Here is a 20,800-nt window from a genome sequence, read left to right on the forward strand (position 1 = left end):
CAGTTCTGCTAACCAACCATCAGGTCAACAGTTAAAGAGTAACGTGCTTCACTCTCCTCCTCCTGATTCACCAAACTCTTCCTCCCAGTTTGGTGACCTGACCGTCGGTGTTACTCAGCTCCACTACCCCAGAATCCAGCTTTAGGTCCTTTTCTAGATGCCAACGTCTGTTCTAAAATGATATTCATTCATTTTATTCATATATTTACAGAGCGATCTGCAAGTACAGGCAGTACTGTTGTACCCAGTGTTTGACCTTTAATCAAAGGAAGACCTGTCAAGTACAAAAACATGAATGTCTCTATCATAAAGGTTCATCTGAAACAGAACTTGGTACAATTCTCAGACACTGAAATCGATGCTGTACTTGAGGAAACGAGTGCGATACCATGCTGCAAGTTAGGCGTGATTCTCCAACACATGTCTCTATGTGGTATCGGCTTGTTTTTCCTGTTCCAGCTGTGAGATTAGAGCTGTGGTTACTAACATATGAATCTAATCTCTGTGCACCTGCGATATATCAAAGCTGTTTGGGCTACAGCACTTTTCTTGTTTCTCAGTCCATCTGTCATTCCACCCTTTCCCTGTTTGGCCCTCTGCTCACCTCAAGGTGAAAGTATGATGGTGTTTCAGGCTCGCGGCATTGTTGAAAGATGGATGAGAATGATGAATGTTCTAATACAGGACCCGCTTCACTCTTTGTGTTTATGTATTGGTTTTAAGGTTAGAGTACTTGTTGTCTCCCTGGCCATCTTATTGGTACCTTAACTCTTTCCCTCTTGAATGCCTGTTAATGTTATTGTCTAATGTGGTCTTTATCGGGGAAAGAGTTAAACCAGTTGCTGAAATACTAAAACACTTCCACGTAGAAAGATTAGGAAAGACGACAGGAAGCAAACAGGATGTGTTTTTGATGAGATGGCCCTGATGTTGTCTCTGAATCAAAGCCTGTATGTCACACACCTGCCTGTGTCCACATTTATCAGCCTTATTTTACACAGCTGACTCTATTACACACTTACACAACCACAACTAATTTATCTGCATCAGTAAAGATTCACACTGGGAATCCAAAGTATGCTGATACACCAGTGTACACTTTCAATTCAATTCAATTCAATTCAATTTTATTTATATAGCGCCAAATCACAACAAAAGTCGCCTCAAGGCGCTTCATAGATACAGAGAAAAACCCAACAATCATATGACCCCCTATGAGCAAGCACTTTGGCGACAGTGGGAAGGAAAAACTCCCTTTTAACAGGAAGAAACCTCCGGCAGAACCAGGCTCAGGGAGGGGCGGGGCCATCTGCTGCGACCGGTTGGGGTGAGAGAAGGAAGACAGGATAAAAGACATGCTGTGGAAGAGAGACAGAGGTTAATAACAGATATGATTCAATGCAGAGAGGTCTATTAATACATAGTGAATGAGAAAGGTGACTGGAAAGGAAAAACTCAATGCATCATGGGAATCCCCCGGCAGCCTACGTCTATTGCAGCATAACTAAGGGAGGATTCAGGGTCACCTGGTCCAGCCCTAACTATATGCTTTAGCAAAAAGGAAAGTTTGAAGCCTAATCTTAAAAGTAGAGATAGTTTCTGTCTCCTGAATCCAAACTGGAAGCTGGTTCCACAGAAGAGGGGCCTGAAAACTGAAGGCTCTGCCTCCCATTCTACTTTTAAATACTCTAGGAACAACAAGTAGGCCTGCAGAGCGAGAGCGAAGTGCTCTAATAGGGTGATATGGTACTACAAGGTCATTAAGATAAGATGGGGCCTGATTATTTAAGACCTTGTATGTGAGGAGCAGGATTTTGAATTCAATTCTGGATTTAACAGGAAGCCAATGAAGGGAAGCCAAAACAGGAGAAATATGCTCTCTCCTTCTAGTCCCTGTCAGTACTCTTGCTGCAGCATTTTGGATTAGCTGAAGGCTTTTCAGTGAGTTTTTTGGACATCCTGATAATAATGAATTACAGTAGTCCAGCCTGGAAGTAATAAATGCATGAACTAGTTTTTCAGCGTCACTCTGAGACAGGATATTTCTAATTTTAGAGATGTTGCGCAAATGGAAGAAAGCAGTCTTACATATTTGTTTAATATGTGCGTTGAAGGACATGTCCTGGTCAAAAATGACTCCAAGGTTCCTCACAGCGTTACTGGAGGCCAAGGTAATGCCATCCAGAGTATGAATCTGGTTAGATACCATATTTCTAAGATTTTCAGGGCCGAGTACAATAACCTCAGTTTTATCTGAATTAAGAAGCAGAAAGTTAGCGGCCATCCAGGTCTTTATGTCTTTAAGACATTCCTGCAGTTTAACTAATTGGTGTGTGTTATCTGGCTTCATGGACAGATAGAGCTGGGTGTCATCTGCATAGCAGTGAAAATGTATGCTATGTCTTCTAATGATGCTGCCTAAGGGAAGCATGTATAATGTAAACAGAATTGGTCCTAGCACTGAACCCTGTGGAACTCCATAATTAACCTCAGTGTGTGAAGAGGACTCTCCATTTACATGCACAAATTGGAGTCTATTAGATAGATATGATACAAACCACTGCAGCACAGTACCTGTAATACCTACAGCATGTTCTAATCGCTCTAATAGGATATTATGGTCGACAGTATCGAACGCTGCACTGAGGTCTAGCAGGACAAGCACAGAGATGAGTCCACTGTCAGAGGCCATAAGAAGATCATTTGTAACCTTCACTAAAGCTGTTTCTGTGCTGTGATGAGCTCTGAAACCTGACTGAAACTCTTCAAATAAACCATTCCTCTGCAGATGATCTGTTAGCTGTTTGACAACTACTCTTTCAAGGATGTTTGATATGAAAGGAAGGTTGGAGATTGGCCTATAATTAGCTAAGACTGCTGGGTCTAGAGATGGCTTTTTGAGTAAAGGTTTAACCACAGCCAGCTTGAAGGCCTGTGGTACATAGCCGATTATTAGAGATAGGTTGATCATATTTAAGATCGAAGAATTAATCAATGGCAGGACTTCTTTGAGCAGTTTTGTAGGAATGGGGTCTAAAAGACACGTTGATGGTTTGGAGGAAGTAATTATTGAAGTTAACTCAGAAAGATCAATTGGAGAAAAAGAGTCTAACTTAACATCAATGGTACTAAGAGTAGCTGTAGATAATATTACATCTGTGGGATGATTACTGGTAATTTTTTCTCTAATGATAAAAATTTAACAGGTGGGAAGTCAATGCTTCAATAATTCTGCATTTCTTTAATCAGAGCACTGTGTAACGTAACCACCTAGTGATAATTACCTCAATCAGGTTAAATTATTATATCTGCAAAGTTTTTCATAGCAGAATCCAAGAACCACCACTGTTAGCTGTAGTGGAAGATGAACACCAGCGTGAGCTGCATGCTTGAATGCTGAAACGTGAACAGTTGCCTCCTGCGTATGCAGACAGCTGTAGTGACAACAGCAGAACCTTATTTGAGCTGGACAGCTTACGTTTGATCTCTGAAACAGCAGTTTACAAAAAAAGTTCTCTATTCAAGATCTGTTCGCCTGCTCGGTCTGGAGCTCTCACTCATTTTGCAAAGGCTTTAACAAAAAGAGTCTAACAGACGGAGCTCAAGGCGAACGTTCTGTCAGCTGCTCTTTCTGATGACACACAATTTTCAAGCTAAACTTTCAAAGCCAGTGATGATGAATCACTAAGATGGTGACCAATATATATGTCCTCTATACAATTTACATATTTAGTGAAGCAGCAGTGGAATTATTTAGAAAACTGTCATAACAAAGCCCATATTTCATCATCAGACACTGGCTCCCACCGTTTCACAGTTTCAAATATAAACTCTTTATTTGACATCTGTAGACAGTTACTACATCATTGTCACATTACCTTTGCATGTAAATGTTTTGAACAAAAATAAAATGCAGTTCACTGAAGCTGAGCTGAAGACTAAATACAGCTTTATGTAATCATGTCCTTCTGTTACTGTAATCCACAGGGGGCGCGGGGACCTCCTGGTGAACCAGGTCTACAGGTACCTCTGGTAAACTCTGAAACTAACTTGTGTCAGAACTGTTGGTGACACAAGTTGGTGACCTTAACTCATTTCTTGTGTTCTTGCATTTAGGGTGAAAAGGGGTTGCCTGGCCCACAAGGTCCCCCTGGAATAAAGGGAACACTGGTTAGTATGACATCTCTTTTCATTTGCTTCCACTTTTTAAAATGTTTCTTCAAGTATTCACAGCAAATTAGGACATTGTTAACTAATGAACATCCCTCAGGTCGCCCAGTAAATCACTGAGGGATATGATTAGGGTAGCCACGTTAAATAAAAAGGTTTCAGAGACTACAGCACATTACCTTTTAAATAAAGTCCCTTGCATGCATTCTGCCTTTAAAGCTCTTCTAAGATTTCTGATTGCATACGCCAAATTAGGGCTGGGCGATATGGCCTAAAATTCATATCGCGATATAATTTGAAGCATGTGCGGTAACGATATATATCACGATATATTCTTTTCTTCTGTATAACGTATTTTCCACACTATAAGGCACACTTAAAATCCTTTAATTTTCTCAAAAATCGAGAGTGTACCTTATGTATGAATTCTGGTTGTGCTTACTGACCTCGAACTGATTTGGCCGTGCAGAAATCTGTTAAAAAATGTTTTAGTACAACTTTGGTAAGCTCCACTGCTTGATGGATTGTCGGAGCATTACGGCTGCCGTAGTGAGGAGCTTTGCGGAGTAATCTGGGTCCAAAACTCCGTCAGCTTCAGGTCCCAAAGTCAAACAAACACTAAGAGTTAAAAACGGTCTAAATTCTTTCATCTTTAATTAAATCATCAGCGTTGCTGCTTTATCGGGTGTAACAATTAAGTTTTACATCCATGCATCCATGAAAACAGAATTTATTAAATTTAACGGAGTTACAAGTTAACAGGAAGTTAGCTCGCTAGTTTACACCTAAACATTTCATACCATGTTCTGACTGAGAGATTTTTGAAGCTAATTAAAACGTACGGCTCTGCTACCACTTCCAACATAAATGAAGACAGAAAACTAAACAGCAGTGGCGTTTGTAGGGTTACTGAAGTTGGACTACCTGGTATATAATGTTGTGCTACGTGATTGCTAGCGACACAGCTATGTTAGCATAACATTAGCACAGTGAAGCTGGAGGATGGACGCCAACTTTTTTTCCACTCGATAAAAGTTAACGTGAGGGATTCTGGTGGTTAGGGACAAATGCAATCGCATAGCAAGATGCTATAAACGGGGCAAACTTCAGTCAGGAGAACAACTGAGATCATTCATCCACAATACGAGGTTAGTTATTAATATACTGCAACAACATGGGAATAGAGCAGCTGCGAGAGAATTCAACATTAATGAATCAATGTTACGGAAGTGGAGGAAGCGCAGTTTTTGGCTTTCCCCATATTTCAAAAGTGCTTCATCTCTTTGCTATGACTGTCGCCCGCCATAATTTGCAGATGATAATGGTTGTAGCCGCTGCGATGCTTTCGACCAAAACAGGCGCAGCTTGATGACATCATCAACATGCGCTATCGCGATAGAGTGGTATAGTCAAAATCTCTATCGTTGGCCAAATTTATATCGTTTCTATCGTATATCGTTTATATCGCCCACCCCTACGCCAAATACACAAAAATTCCTTATAAAGGGGTAGATGTTAGCTTGAATGCTATCTTTAATATGTTCACTTGAAACCTGATGCATGTTAAGGTCAGTGATGACCCTCTCCGTATAGGCTACTGGATCAACTTTGCAACTGATCAATCAAGTTGTCTGAGTATTCAGTTAGCATTAGCCCAGAAGCTAGCTAATGCTATCCAAGAAGCTAGCTAATGCTATCCAAGAAGCTAGCTAATGCTATTAAAAGCTATCACTAGAAAACCAGCATGACAATTGTAACCTGCAACAGTAACTTGATTGCTTACCATTTGTTGCAGAAGATAATTTTATATAAACACATTTTTTTCCTCACGCAAAATTGCGACACACAACAACATGATTGGTTAGTTGCAATGTTGACCCTGGTGGTTAATAAAATGATGCAGGAACAACACCAACACAAGGATGTCAGATACACCATATATAAAATTGTTCTCCAAAGTTTTGGCAATTAGGGGATAAATGCTCTAATCATTTAAACGGATACACATCAACAGCTGTTTAGTATTCTTACACAAAAGACCTTATTGCTGTTCTTTTAAAAATATAGGGTTGCAAACCTCAGAGTTTAAGATATTAATACCACAGTGAACATAGTTCTTTAGGCTACTTTGTAAAAGTGCAATCACAGCAAAACATTTGTCTTAGCTTTTCTCTCGTCTATAGGGGCTCCTACTTTTAGAATCACAGTGTCCAACATCATTTTTTCACCATATGTGTCTGCAAAACAAAATATTTCGGACTCAGAATGAGTCTTTGTTCAGTTTTATGTGTGCCATCTCCAGAACACTACCGTCCCTGCGGTTAGCTCATAATGAGATCATTAATTTAGCCACGGATCCTTATGAATCCATTCACTGATTTATTTGGCAATATCATTAAGGCTGCAAGTGCCTGTTGCTGTAGACCAAAAGTCAGACCAGCATGTGCTGTGGGTTATAGCTGTACACACAGTATGGAGACCCCCCCTCTGGTAAACAAGATTACACACAGAGAAATGCAATTACAGCAGAGCCTGGAGAGCACACGCTGCTCGGTGATAATGGCTGGACACGTCGTTCACAGCTTTGTCACCCTCCTATGGCCAGAGTGGGACAGTACAGCTGGAGTGAGGGAGGGTCTCAGTGAATCGTGCTGAGACCTAAGGGCACATCTACACTGCAGAAAACTGAATCAGAAATGAGATTAATGGCAGATATTTTCTGTATCAGTTCAGCATTGGTCTGTTTTTTGCAGACTGCTCTACAATGTGAGGCTGCACAAAGGTCGCCTTTCCACAACCACCAGCTTCATCTTTGAGTCTTCATCCTCCTCTTTCTATTTGTGTCAGTACAACAGAACCCAGCTATGACGTTATGCCTGCAGTGGGCCTCTGACTTATCTGACACGCACAACACATATACACACTAATACACGCACACTGAGTCAAGAGGGAGGAGGAAAGTGTGTGGGCGGGATGAGCCACCCCTTGTATCTAGGCAACCACATACATTCTTGTGATTATAAAATATAAGAGATTTCAAACTTACTGTTAGCTGACCCAGCTGACACCCATTATGTTTGGCATTTCCAATGTGCCTGTTTGTGCTTTGGCTCCTTATATATCATGTACAGTCATATGTTTCCTCCAACTTGCTGGGTAAGTAAATACATTCAGGTAGCCTCTGGTTGTGACAGGTGAAGTACCTTAAGCCTGCATTCTTTCCCACTGGCCAGGTGGGGATAATATTTGAGATGTTCCAAAAGAAAAATGTCATTCCCTGACTGGTGGGCACTGGTTTTGGAGGTTGTTGGCTTGCTGGACAAAATCTTTGCACAGAAGGTGCTGCACCAAAAACCTCCTTGTTCTGGTTGTGAGCAGAGTTGCAGGGTTGACACTAGATTTTCATATTTGTCTGCAAACACACAGTAACTCTGAGCTGACAGCTGATGGCCCACGTAGACCACGAATGCCGAGCCCTCCGAAGGATGCAGATTGCGACATAACTAAAATCACCCCCAATGCACCCATCATGTTTGCATTTTACAAAGTATCCCAAATTTTGGGAGTTGGTTTTGTGAATTTAATCTATCTCCTGTGACATCAGCATATCCACGTGCAATCACTGCTTTTTACATTCAGTGGATGATCCAGAATATATGGAGAAACTTAAATAATACAAAGTAAAACATCAAATTTCTCTTTGACAATAAACAGATATTTACTGGAATAGCATAACACATAACAGAGTTAGGAACAGATCAATTCCAGCTCCGTTTCTGCAGCCTGTATCTGCAGACACGCACGAATCAGCAGTAACAGCGATAAGTGTATTGGGTATTTTTTTGCCTCTTCCTATCTTGACTGTTAATAAAAGAGCTCTGTGCTGCCTGTTCCTCCCTTACAGTCTCGCATATTTCAGGACAGTAGAATTTATTTGTGTGTTTTTTTTTCCTGCTGTGAAGGCATGTGGGAAGATAGAGCAGCTAACACACAGCTTCAAGCTGCGCTCTTGATACAGCAGAATGCTTTGTTGAATATGCAAACTCTGTGTGTGTTTACGCACACCACTGTCCAAATGTAGATGCCCCTGCGTGTGCGTGTGTGTGTGTGTGTGTGTGTGTGTGTGTGTTCCTGGTGTGAGTGGACCTGAGCCATCTCATTTCTCCCTCAGTGCCTCCTGACTAAGCCGTCACGCACTCTGTCACATTCAGCCCAAAGCGCTGTGTCTGTCTCTTTCATCTCATTCTCTCTCTCTCTCCTCCTCCTTCCCTTGCTCTCTCACCCCCATCCTGCTCCCCCTCCCCCTAATGTTTGTCTCCATCCAGGGAGCCCAAGGGCCCCGGGGGCCGCCTGGAGAGATTGGCCGAGATGGTCCCAAGGTCTGTGTGTTGAATGTTTTTAATTAGTTATTATGCTAATGGCCTGCTACTCCCCAGCCGCTTGGCTATTCTCAGCCCGTTCTGATGTTGCACCCTTCCTCTCCTCTTGATGTTCCCGTGGAGAAAAGTGCATTTTTCTAAGCAGGAGTCAAACTGTTTGGAATCAGTGTGTAGATGTTTCTGAATAAATGCCAAAGATGGTTCATACTTTTGACTCTTAATGTGCAGATACTCAAATTTCTTTACAGCAAAAGCATTTGTGCAGAATTAGGCTTCACACTATGAACTCATTTAGGTGCTTATACACAAATTACACAAGCCTAATTGCTATTGCACTTGTGTAAAGTTGGATAATTTCAAAGAGACAAATTCAAACCAGATTGTTCAAAATCAAAAACAGTTTTTTTTTTAACTTGTGTGAAAAAGCTTCAGAAATGAGATCAGTCTGAGGCTCCTCACAGAGACCAGCACAGGGGGCATGAGGACACGTTCATATTTCTCTGACCTTGAAATGCATATTTCCTAGCCCTTTGGAATTTGTATACTCAGCACAGCATGCATGGCACAGAGATGGAAGGAAAGGAGGGGTAGAAGATGCTTTCATGCATATGAAGGTGAAAATGGCCTCTTTGCTGTTGTGCTGAGCAGGAAAATGCTGCTTGATAAAGTGGTCATTCCAACCTATCTGTAAGGCAACATAAATAGACATTAGTCAGTGAGATTAGACTTGTATCATTAAAGCAGCCTGTACTGAGCCCAGTATATTTGTTGTAAAGGCTTACATGCACAGTGAATGCAGGTGAAGGCTTCCTTGCCTTCGCATCACCCCATTAAATTCCTGGAAACTTCCGAGGGCCTGTTAATATACCAGGAACACGTGATGAGAAACGAGGAGCTGGGGTTGGACAGTCTGCTTAATTTGTATTGATTCAGGGGCATCTGTTAGTAGAAATTGTTTGAGATTCATAATCATGTAAGTATGCATAGCATGAACTATTTATTGAGTTCTCCTTTCACAAAGCCAGATATGTTGTGCTGCCATGTTTCTAAAGTAGTTACTGATCCTTGAGAGAAACTTTTACATGTTAACTTAAAGATTGAATTTTATTTGAAATCCCTGCCAAACAGCACAAGTCTGAGCCGTCTCTCACTCGTCACAGTGTGACAGTATGAACGCTTAGACGACTATAACCAAATCACTGTTCTGCTTGAAAACAGAGCAATTTTCAACCTCACCAGTGGATGTGACCGCGAGGTCTAAGATTAAGTTTAAATTCATCAATCAAACTAAACAGATGACTGAGTTCATTTGTTACTGTGCTGTACTCAAGCACAGTTGTGGCACTGATTACTATAGTAGAGGTACAATGGGAAAGCAATATTAGTGTTAGCTAGTTTTATTGTTAGCCACTGTAGATGCCTACAGCACACACCTCTTATACATTAACATTTTAAGCACAAACATGACCAGGAAACTGTAAGATTCTGAGAAAGGTTTGAATATCACGCTTCTCTCTATTTCTTTAAATATAGGATGACAATGTGAAGTGTAATGTGAAAATGTAGTCATATAAATTATGCACATTGTATCCTTAAGAAAACATAAGGCTCCTAAAAAGGAAGCAACTTTTGTAGTTTTGCTTGGTGAAGCTTCCAAACAGAAGGTGCAGCACATAAAAGCTCTTTCAGCTAATTCAGTTCTGCGATTGAAGACGGCATAAAAGTAAGTGCAATCAACTCCATATCGACCAGCTGCAGCATTAAAATAGTGCTTGCAAGCAGCACAGTGTTTGTAATACTCAAATTCCCACATTGGCACTGACAGCGATGCCGTTCTGGTGCTTGGAAAAGCTCTCTGTCCTCTAAATTTAGTCAGACACTTTTGTGATGTGCTACTTTGATTAGCACAGCTGGTTAACAGGGAAGAGAACAGTAATGGGACTGGCTGAGAGGATTGTGATGAATCACTCTACTGTGTGATTTATATTCACCTTCACTCATCTCCTTTGCAGCGTGTGCTGCGCTGCAGCTATATGAATGCAAATAGCAGCCATGCACTGATGTGCCCTCCATGACCCTTGTGCCTGTCTTGATCTTCAAAAACTGCATTAGAGCTGAGCTCAGACGGATGTGTGTGTGTTTCATTCAGGGGAGCTGTGGAGATCCAGGAGTGGTTGGTCCTGTTGGTCCACCAGGCCTGACGGTGAGTGGGGGGCTACCTTTGTGTTGACCATTTTAATACAATTTGAACAGTTATTAAAACGTTGAGGCAGCTTTGTGGCTACATCCTCTTACATCTGCTTAACTTTTCTAATCATGTGATACTAATGGAAAAACATGAGATGCTGCAGTGACATGACCGAATTGCTTTGTAAACGCATTACATTTATATTTTAAATAAAATGTTACATTTAAGAGAATAACGTTACCCTGACTCTGGTATAACATTAAAGTTAGAATAACCAGGCTAACGAATGCATGATGCATGTTACTGACACGAGATCATACATATGTACAAAGCTGCAACTCAACAACGTTTGACCCAGTTACATGTGTCTGTAGGGTTGACTCAGTCTCTGTTTTTGGTGCCAGCTTTAACAGTAAGCAACATTATCCTAGAAAACAGCGCTGTCACCAATATTAACATTCTCTCTTTAGTTTGTTATATTCACAGTTCTTTAAAAGTCACAATTTTATTTAATATCAATATTATATCACCATATTATTGCTAATGATATTGATTTTAGCTGACAGTAAACCAACGTAATGACACAAACCAAAATGTCTGTGAAGGTTCTCAGTCATCCAGGTCATCGTAGTCAAAGGAGCTTGCAAAGAAAAGCGTCTGGACTTCTTTAAGTTGCTTGAAGACGTTTCACCTCTCATCCGAGAAGCTTCTTCAGTTCTAAGGTCAAATGGTGGGGAGTCCCAGATATAAACCCACACCCAGTTTCACACCTTGGCTCAGGCGATTAGAGGATCATCAGGGGTCCTTTTGTCCCTCTTTGGGGGGAAACTCCCACTAGGTTTAAATCTGGCCTTTTTTGACGTCACACTGTGCGCCACGTTATTGTTTCGGTGAAATGAATTTCTACAATACTGTTACTGTTAATTGTACTCTCTGCAGTGTTTAAATGCTTACATATACACACACAGTTACTGCCCCTCCACACATACAACTCGGTTCTGCTTCTATGCCCCAGCTTTGTTTACTTTTTCCCACCGAGGCTTCTAGACTTCTGATTGGCCAACATTTCTACACGGTTAGGAATATATCGCCACCTGTTGCTTTGGCATGTTCCTAGCAGCGTTTTCCTTCATTTCTGCGTTTACGTGTGGACGGGATTATTTTTTAAAACGAAAACGGAAAATCTCCGTTTTCAAAAATACCCGTGTACGTGTGGACGTAGCCCTAGTCTCAAACTGAAGGTCATGGTACATATACCAAAAAGACAATGACCTCAAGCGTACTTCAAAGCTTTCCAAAGACTATTTGACCAATAAAAAGGAACACTGGAAATGATGGACTGTCCAAGTCAAAGTGTGACTTGAATCCACAGATTTGAGAAGCAATGGATTCAAAGATAGCACACAAGCCAGCGTCCGGGAACAGCCTGGAACTATTTGGACCTTAATAATAAACGATACTATCGAAAGTCCATAAAAACGCTGCCAGCAGTAATGACAGCTGTTATCAAGGCCAAAGGAAGGCATGTAAAATATGAACTTTTATGGTTATTATATGTAAATAAGGACTGCTTACTTGTTTCATTTTGTTATTTGCCTAATAAATAATATCATTTTCAGTTTTAAACAATTCTTTTTTATTTCTAATATATTTGGGGTTTCTTGAATGTTTTTATGACAGGTGGTCTAGTAAATCTGTTAAGCACTGCCATATAACGTCATTCTTTGCGTTGCTAAAAAGGCCATTTTAAGCATTTTCTGTTATTTTTTTGGTTTTGTAGTCGCTGTTGGGTCTATTAACACTTTTTGTTGTTTTATTATCTTGACATGTCCCCATGACCTGTTCTGCAGACTCCTGCTGAGATTAAATACAAAAACGTGATGATAGATGAGACGTCTGTTGATCTGCACAAGTACAAACATTAACACACTGCCTGATATTCAGGACTCCAATGTGCTTTGGTGTGTCCTGCGGCACAAGTGGACTCAAAATTGTACAATAATGCTAAATGTATTTATTACTTCATCAGTTTACGTCTCACATTTCTATGAATAGTTTAGTGTTCATAGATCTCCTGTAAAGATACAGTTTCCTGTGTCTTTGTGCCTAGCACAAAGATACAGGAAACATTACAACATTTGCACAATCTCCCAGTTCCAGCAGTTCCAGCCTACATAAAGGTGACAGTCTGATAATTCAGCATGAACCCAGATTCCTGCTGTCAGCGAGTACTGATTTCACCAGCCTGGATCTTCCTGCTGAGTGACAGCAGCACTTTTTATGTCGCTTGTTCGTTAAGCAACATGTTACTGAAGAATTACGCCCACAAATGTCAACCGTTTAAAAAAAGAACCCAAGTTGTCTTTGCTGCTTAATTACAGGTACCTTTGTTATTTCCAAGGTGTCATCCTTCAAAGCACAATTTGCTTCAGCATTTTAGAAATGATAATTTCACAAGCAAAGGAACACTTGAAATGTCTTCGCTCAGATATCTTTATAAGCCACGTTTACCTACGCTGATGATTATCTGGAGCCCGAGGTATTTATTGACCACTTTCCAAAGATCCTGGCTTTAATGTGCCGGCTCTGTGCTGGACACCAAACAATCACAGACCTGGTTTACATTCTCTGCATCTTTTCTTTTCTCCCACATCAATGAAATGTTCACCCTCTCAGGGATCAAGCGGAGAACCAGGCGTTCCAGGGCTGCCAGGGGCCATGGGTCTGCCAGGGTTCAAAGGTCATAAGGTGAGAGTCAACTCTTGTAATTACATACAAAAAAACATGGTTTATTTGTCCATAATGAAGTCTTGAAAAGGCAGCAGAGGCAGCACTTGATGAATGATTTATGGCTCTAACTGTCAGGAGCTTACATGATTTACAAGCTGTACTGTGGAAATGTTGACAGCGCAACATAATACATACTTGTTGATGTATTATTCATACTGTGCTTAGATGACATGATTAATTTTAATGGTGCTGAAGGTTGTCCTTCACACTTCAAAAGCAGATGCCCAGACACATAAAGACACAATAAACAGCCCTGATCCAGAACATACTGCTGTGTTTGATGCACAGTGTGCAATCCACAGGACATGTTGTTTCTCTCTGGTTAAGTCTGTCACCACAGTGTAACGTGGACGTGCTCTAACACTCAGTGTTGTGTCATCAGGGGGAGAGAGGTGAACCTGGGTCCAAAGGAGCACAGGTACGGTGGCTTTTCTTCCCGACGCTCATTCACAGTGTGGAATCACATCCAAACTAACCAGCTTCATGAGAACATACGATCCATCATGACTCCACAGGCTCTAAGCTCCATCTCAGCACAAGGAGGTTTAGCTTAACTAAAGAATAGCATTAGTGATGCAGCGCTCCATCGATCGTGTTCTAGGGCCAAACAACCGTTATAGAGCCTAGAGGTATGTTTCTGAATCATTTTCAACAAAAACACATGTGCCATGCTAATTCATGAAGCGGTGGGGTTATTAAAATATCCAGAAAAAGTGAGGTACCCTGTTAATCATTCTGTTTCATAACAACATAGTTTTTAGCAAACTTAAATACCCAGGGGCAGTATTCAAATATGTGAATGTGAAGTCAAAGTTTCAGCTAATAAATGTTAAACAACAATGACATGAATATAAAAGCAAAGAGAGCGACGCTCTGCCTTCTGCTTCTGCAGACAGGGCCAGAAACATGAAACTAGAGAAAAGGCAAAGGTTACACCAACAGCTCACTGGCTACAGCATGAGCATTATGATAAAACCAGTTCCAAAATAAGATTTTAGCACAATGGTTTCATGTGTTTGTTTGTGGCGTGGCATATCGCTGTGAAGTGGGAACAACAAACAGTTGTGATACTGTTGTTCCTGTGAAGGGGAATGTCAGGTTTTTGGTCAGTGGTCCTGACCTCTCAGTGAGTCCCGTGATTGGTTGATCGGCGGTACATCTCCAGCTTTACTTATGTGGCATCATGTCAGATGAAAACTGCTGGTGCTGCATACCAGGGTCAGGACTTTACACTGTTATGGAGAGAAACAACAGTTTGCCCACTGAGCAGTAGAGGACAAGGAAAAAACTCCTTTTTAACATCAACTAGCAGAGGTTTACAGAGGTGGACATCAGAGGTTTACAGAGGTGGACATCAAAGGTTTACACAGGTGGACATCAGAGGTTTACACAGGTGGACATCAGAGGTTTACACAGGTGGACATCAGAGGTTTACAGAGGTGGACATCAGAGGTTTACAGAGGTGGACATCAAAGGTTTACACAGGTGGACATCAGAGGTTTACACAGGTGGACATCAGAGGTTTACACAGGTGGACATCAGAGGTTTATAGAGGTGGACATCAGAGGTTTACACAGGTGGACATCAGAGGTTTACACAGGTGGACATCAGAGGTTTACACAGGTGGACATCAGAGGTTTATAGAGGTGGACATCAGAGGTTTACACAGGTGGACATGAAAGGTTTACACAGGTGGACATCATCTAATTTAATTCATTCTGAAAATCAGATATAGTGTTACAGATGATATATTTGACATTATACTAATGTTTCGAGCGCGACACTTGTTAACACAATATCCCTGACAGTTCTTTGTTGACCTGAAGCAGTTAAATCAAGCAACAGCAGAGCTTTTGCTTATTAACTAATTATCACTTTTTTAAATAGCATGAGTACTGAGCGTTCTCTGATACAGGCTTTAACTGGTAGATTTTCCTCGCTTCTTCTAATTTTAATAAGAACATTTTGAACACCCTGTTCTGACAGGATGACACAGCGGACAAAGATGTTTGCAGCAACTATTCAAGCGATTACTTGAATATTAATATGACTGCATTGGACTGCAGTGAGTATTTAGTATATTTAAGTAGCTCCAGTTTCTTAGAGCAAGTGTAAGAGGCCAAAGACGTCTAATGTAAGCTGATCTTTAATGTAAAACCTCAGCTTTGCTGCAGCCACTGTTGTCTGCACTGGTTGCTTTTACATGCACTAATGGCAGACAGACAGAGTGATGGCCCAGAGGAACAGAGAAAGCTCCTCTGGGTGCTTCCTCTGCTGCAGGATGTGGTTGGAAAACCACACAAACGAGATAAAAAAGTCAGGTTTGTTAAAGGTCACCAGCAGCCAATTCTTATCCCTTCTCACTCTGGCTTTCCCTTATTGGCTGCTAGTGGTAATCATGACCTTTTCTCCACTCCCCCCGCCCCTCTCTCTCACACACACATATAAAATGAAGACATTGACAGGCACACACCAGTGCATACACACATTCAGCCCCACACACATGCAAACAAATTCACACAATCCTCCAGTCAATGATGAGGTATCTCTTTTGCAGGGGGAGCGAGGCAGAGACGGGGATCTGGGGAGTCCCGGCGTGCCGGTGAGTGTAGAATCCTTCTGCTTCCACTGGGTGGCAGCGGAGCTTATGTTTTCAAACGCTGTGTTCAAAATGTGTGTTTCTTGTGTGTGTGCACAGTTACTTGAACCAAATGTCCCCACAAGGACACAGGGATGGGACTTACACGGAGCTAATTTAGGCTTACATCATGAGGTTACTTTAAACTAGTTTAGGTTGGGGAAAAATAGAGAATCGATGAAATTTGACCAAACCAGTATCTTGTTAGAATTTCTTTTCTTTAGCTATCTGTAGCTAATAAACTGGAGCCCTCAGAGAAATTCTCCCAAAGTCATTACAGTCCTTACAGATCAGGTCAGACGTTTGCACACATCCATCATGAATGCGACTGTAACTGTAGGCTTTCTTTGAACTGTTCAAACGGTGGAATGATTGCACAGCATACATGCTTAGTGGCTGTTGAAAACAACAATTGGGTGCAAAGGTTTGAAATTGTTTTTGGATTTTTGAATTGTTGGATTTGGCCACCAACAAGCCACCAAACTCTAAATACTGTGTCAGAGACCACGACAGTGGGTGAGAATGAGAATTATCACAACATTCATGCTCATCATGAGTTGATGTAAACTTACTGCCTGATTGTGATCTTATAAAGCACCTTAAAAAGCCTCTGTAAGAGCAGTGTTATATGGATTTGTGATCAAACCCATAAAAGAAAACAGTACATTAAAAACACAGTAACACAGAAAAGAAAACGAGGGGAGTGAAACAGCAACAGTGCTTTACACAAAGAATCATAAAATCTAGTCTGGAAGCACATATTCAACAGCCACTCAGAGAGAGGTGACTAAGCTGAGTTAATATGCCTTGATAAGTGACCCTGGAGACAAACTCCAGGGGCCCTCGTGGCAAAGCCCCAGCCAGCTTCGTTGTTCAGGCTCAAGCTAAGATCCACATTATTGAGGATCACAGTGCCACGGTTCAGATTCTTGGCAACAGCGAGGAGGGCCCAGAGGAGACACCGTGTCAGAATAGGCTGAAATACAGACGTTTAACTGAAAATCAATGGTCAGTTTATAGGTTTCGATGGCGTGAACTGGCGAACAAATCTGAAGGTGATGATTAGAGAGACAGACAGCAGCTCTAGGACTGCTGGAAGTGCAATAAAAAGACACATTTTACAGCTCAGTCTAATAACTTTAGCTCACACAACGCCATGAGTGATTTGCTCAGGGAGGTAAAATTAATGATATTTTATCTATGTCTAATAACATCAGTCATACATGGAGAAACCTCTCAGCTATTTTCTCTCAGGTTCATTTGTTTCTGTGTAAAATGCTCCGCAGATGTAGAACGACATGTACAAATATATCTTTAAAAAACACACAAGCAAAAATAACGTGTGAATTTATATTGACGTATGTGTAAACAAGTCACTAATTACCAAGATAGCTTGTTCACATACTTGCTTTGGCAGCTGTGACTTGTCAAAGAAGAAAAAGCAGAAGTATTACTAATAACATGAGCAATATCAGCATGTGGAACCTGAAGCAGATAAATATAATTGAGCTACTTTGTTGTTCTTATCGTGACATGGAGGAAGGCCTGCTAGTGATAAGCTCGCTAGATACAGGAGCTGAAGAACCACTCCTGGGTGGAACGCAGAACTGACTGTGAGCCACGTAAAGTATTGTTTGTAGTAAACAAACAATAGGAGCCCTACATGATATTTACTATAAGAAGAAATCTATTAGATGTAATTGTGAAACACTCCGTTATCCATCAGAGAGAGGCGAGAAACAGCTGCAGAGACAGAACAACTGCTAATGCTGAATAGGTGGAATTATTGTAGTTGGGGAGTATTTTCAAGCTGTTGGCAGATGATTGTTCCTGGCAACAAGGTGAAATGAGATTAGAGAAGCAGGGCAGTATAATAGAACTAGCATGTTTTTCCACATTGCAATTATCATCTTTAATGAATGTCAATAAACACAATAAGAAAACATAAAAATCAGAATGTTTCCACCTAATCTATGTAATTGAAGTGTTTATCAGTAGGTATGGATCCCTGAGGCATTGCCCCTCACGTTCCAAGACAAGGATTTGACAGTAAACTTGGAGGTGTGTGTGTGTACTGCAGCAGCCATGTTGCATCACACTGAGCCACGGCTGTGTGGTTATGCGTGCGACACTGGAGACACATGAATGTCTCAGCATGCAGCTTAATGTTCACACTCTGTAATTCCTTAGTGTCGAGAATAGCCCAGCCTCCATGTGATGTGCACTCCAGGCTAAATGCATCAGCGGTGAATCACAAGCGTGTCACCTCTGAAATGAATTTGACATTTGTGTCTTCAGACACACTTCCTAATTCCTGCTGGCTAAAATAAATATGATTGTAGTTCGAGGGAACAAGGGTGGGTGTGCCTCTGTTTCCCAAGAGGAAGTGATGAAGCTGTCACTTTGGTACCTAAGGGATGTTTCTTGTGCAACATACTATGTCATTGATTAGTCTGTTACTGACCGCACCCTTATTATGTCTGTATTGCACCCATGCACTTTATGGCTACAGATTTCTCAATAGCTTTGTTTAGAGCGTTGATTCAAGTCAAAATACAAATGCACAGAAGTGGTTTCTGCAACCATAATTATACAAAAGTGTAAAATAAGAAAACAATTACACAATATTTGTGTACATTTATATGTGGTTTTTGTGATAGCCACAGGGTTAATTCTGCTGAGAATTTCTGGAACCTGAACACATTAACCTTAGTTTGCTGAGTTGACTAACTGCTGTAGTGGACGTTGAGTCTCCCGAGCTGAACATTGTAAATTGCTCAACATGTAGGGTAATTAAAGATGTTGGGTTAGGGTTTTTTTTTGCAGTTTTCAATCCTGTCTTTCTAAACTTCTACCCATGCTACAAAAACATTCCCTACGTAAAACAAGACCTTCCGTCTGGACTCAATTTTAACAACACAAGACATGGGCTGTTTATTCATTAATTCATTGAATAATTCAATTGAAGGCTCTTTAATTATTCTAAGAAATGTAAGCTGCAAGCTCTTGCATGGCTGTTCATATTAGCTTTATGGATTTGTGTGTTTGGTCTATATTATTCACCTAAAAAATTATGAAACACTTGTGGACACTGATTGATGACCAATGACAAAGAAGGGTAACTGAAACTCTTGAATTCTGTAAAACTGAAACCACAAATGCTGTGAGTCCTTTGACTGGAAAGCTCCGTTTTTGTGTGAAGTGCATCCACACAGTGACTTGAATAGAAAGCAACAAAGAGCTGCTGTTTGAGCAGAAACTCAAATGGCTACTGAACATGCATGAACATTTCCCAACACCAACAGTGTCGCACTGCTGGATGCATTCTCGAGTCTTTGAGTAGCAGTGGATGTCTGTAGGGCTTTTGACCTTAATTTCACATTGATTTTCTTCCTGTTACATCAGCAGTGCCGGTGATTGAGAAAGTTCCTTTGGCAGATTGTGCTGTAAGCTCCTGGCATTATGGCTTTAGTAAGGTTTCTTAGAGTTTCTTTCCTAAAATGATTGAAATCAATTACCTGGTCATGAAAGAAAGAGGAAGTCTGGAGCAAAAAGGGAAGCATTTCATGGAAAATGGAACATACCAACCAATCTGTAATTCAGCAGTGTAGAAGCTTTATAGAGCTGTGGTTACCACTGGATCGTGTTTTTAGGGGCTAAGAAATCCACATTTTCATCACATTACAACTAAGAGAAAGAGGTGGGGAAAGATCTTTATAAAATGCATTACAATAACCAATCTAAAATGTTTTGTAAGTCATCGGTTTGACAGAAAAGAGCAGTTCTGCATCAGCAATGCAGAGGAGCTCATGTAGTTTCTCTGACATACTGTCTTTGATGTAAGCAGAAGTTTCTAACTGTCTTTCTCTATTTTCCCCTCCTCTCGTCCTCCCCTCCCTCCCCACTCTCTTTTCTTCTTCCGTCAGGGCGAAGTGGGACCCAGGGGATGGAAAGGAGAGGTTTGTCGAATTAGACTTTGCGGTATTAGATATAATCCATTCTGTCTTATTCTGCACCACAGTGAGAAGGCCTGTCAAGCCTGCATGGCTGCTATAAAAGACTTACAGAGCCAGTACCTTCAGGCCTGTGGAAATCTGGGCCCCCGGGCAGAAATATACATCACAAAAGCACTCTTTCCCTAAGATGCACACATCTGCAAATCAAACACTTACTCTACCGTCTGCAGAATTACAATTTAAGGAGATACAACTTCCCTCAGTCGCTGCCATTTGTAGGACATCAAAACATATCTGCTTTTTGATCATTAGAAAAGCAGATATGCAAAGCTTCACTGTTATTCACTGTTTGCTAAAGCTCCTTTAAGACTGTCATTGCCCTACACCTATATCTGCCAAACCTTTCGCCCGTGCGTGGCACACCTGCAGGTTGACAACAACAGCAGCCTATAAAGTCATTGTACTTGTTCTTAGGCAGGTTTACAGAAACTAGTTTCTCTTGACTGACAAAGCATTTGTATTTGTCACCAATTCTGTCAGTTGAAGTACCAGATTCGATCAGTTTCAGCTAGCTAGCTGAACGCGCCTTGGCTTTTATTGTTTCCAACTGACTTGATCTAAACTAAGAAAGCTGTAAAGGTTTTATTACATCCTGGTATAGCAGATGTCAGAAGACTGA

The 20,800-nt window shown here is 41.1% G+C and overlaps 1 protein-coding gene across 1 annotated transcript in view; it reads left to right on the top strand.

Moving 5' to 3' along the window:
* LOC146379871 (uncharacterized) overlaps window positions 1-20,800 on the top strand; it is an 80,492-nt gene that overhangs the window by 40,871 nt on the left and 18,821 nt on the right. The window contains exons 20-27 of the mRNA XM_084938744.1: window positions 3,988-4,023; window positions 4,117-4,170; window positions 8,496-8,549; window positions 10,699-10,752; window positions 13,414-13,485; window positions 13,910-13,945; window positions 16,085-16,129; window positions 20,092-20,124. Coding sequence (XP_084794870.1) covers window positions 3,988-4,023; window positions 4,117-4,170; window positions 8,496-8,549; window positions 10,699-10,752; window positions 13,414-13,485; window positions 13,910-13,945; window positions 16,085-16,129; window positions 20,092-20,124 — 384 coding nt within the window. The remainder of the gene's footprint in view (window positions 1-3,987; window positions 4,024-4,116; window positions 4,171-8,495; window positions 8,550-10,698; window positions 10,753-13,413; window positions 13,486-13,909; window positions 13,946-16,084; window positions 16,130-20,091; window positions 20,125-20,800) is intronic.

Source organism: Perissodus microlepis, chromosome 9 (genome assembly GCF_051167445.1).
Source record: "Perissodus microlepis isolate ML-2025 ecotype Zambia chromosome 9, ASM5116744v1, whole genome shotgun sequence".
Taxonomy (NCBI): Eukaryota; Metazoa; Chordata; class Actinopteri; order Cichliformes; family Cichlidae; genus Perissodus; species Perissodus microlepis.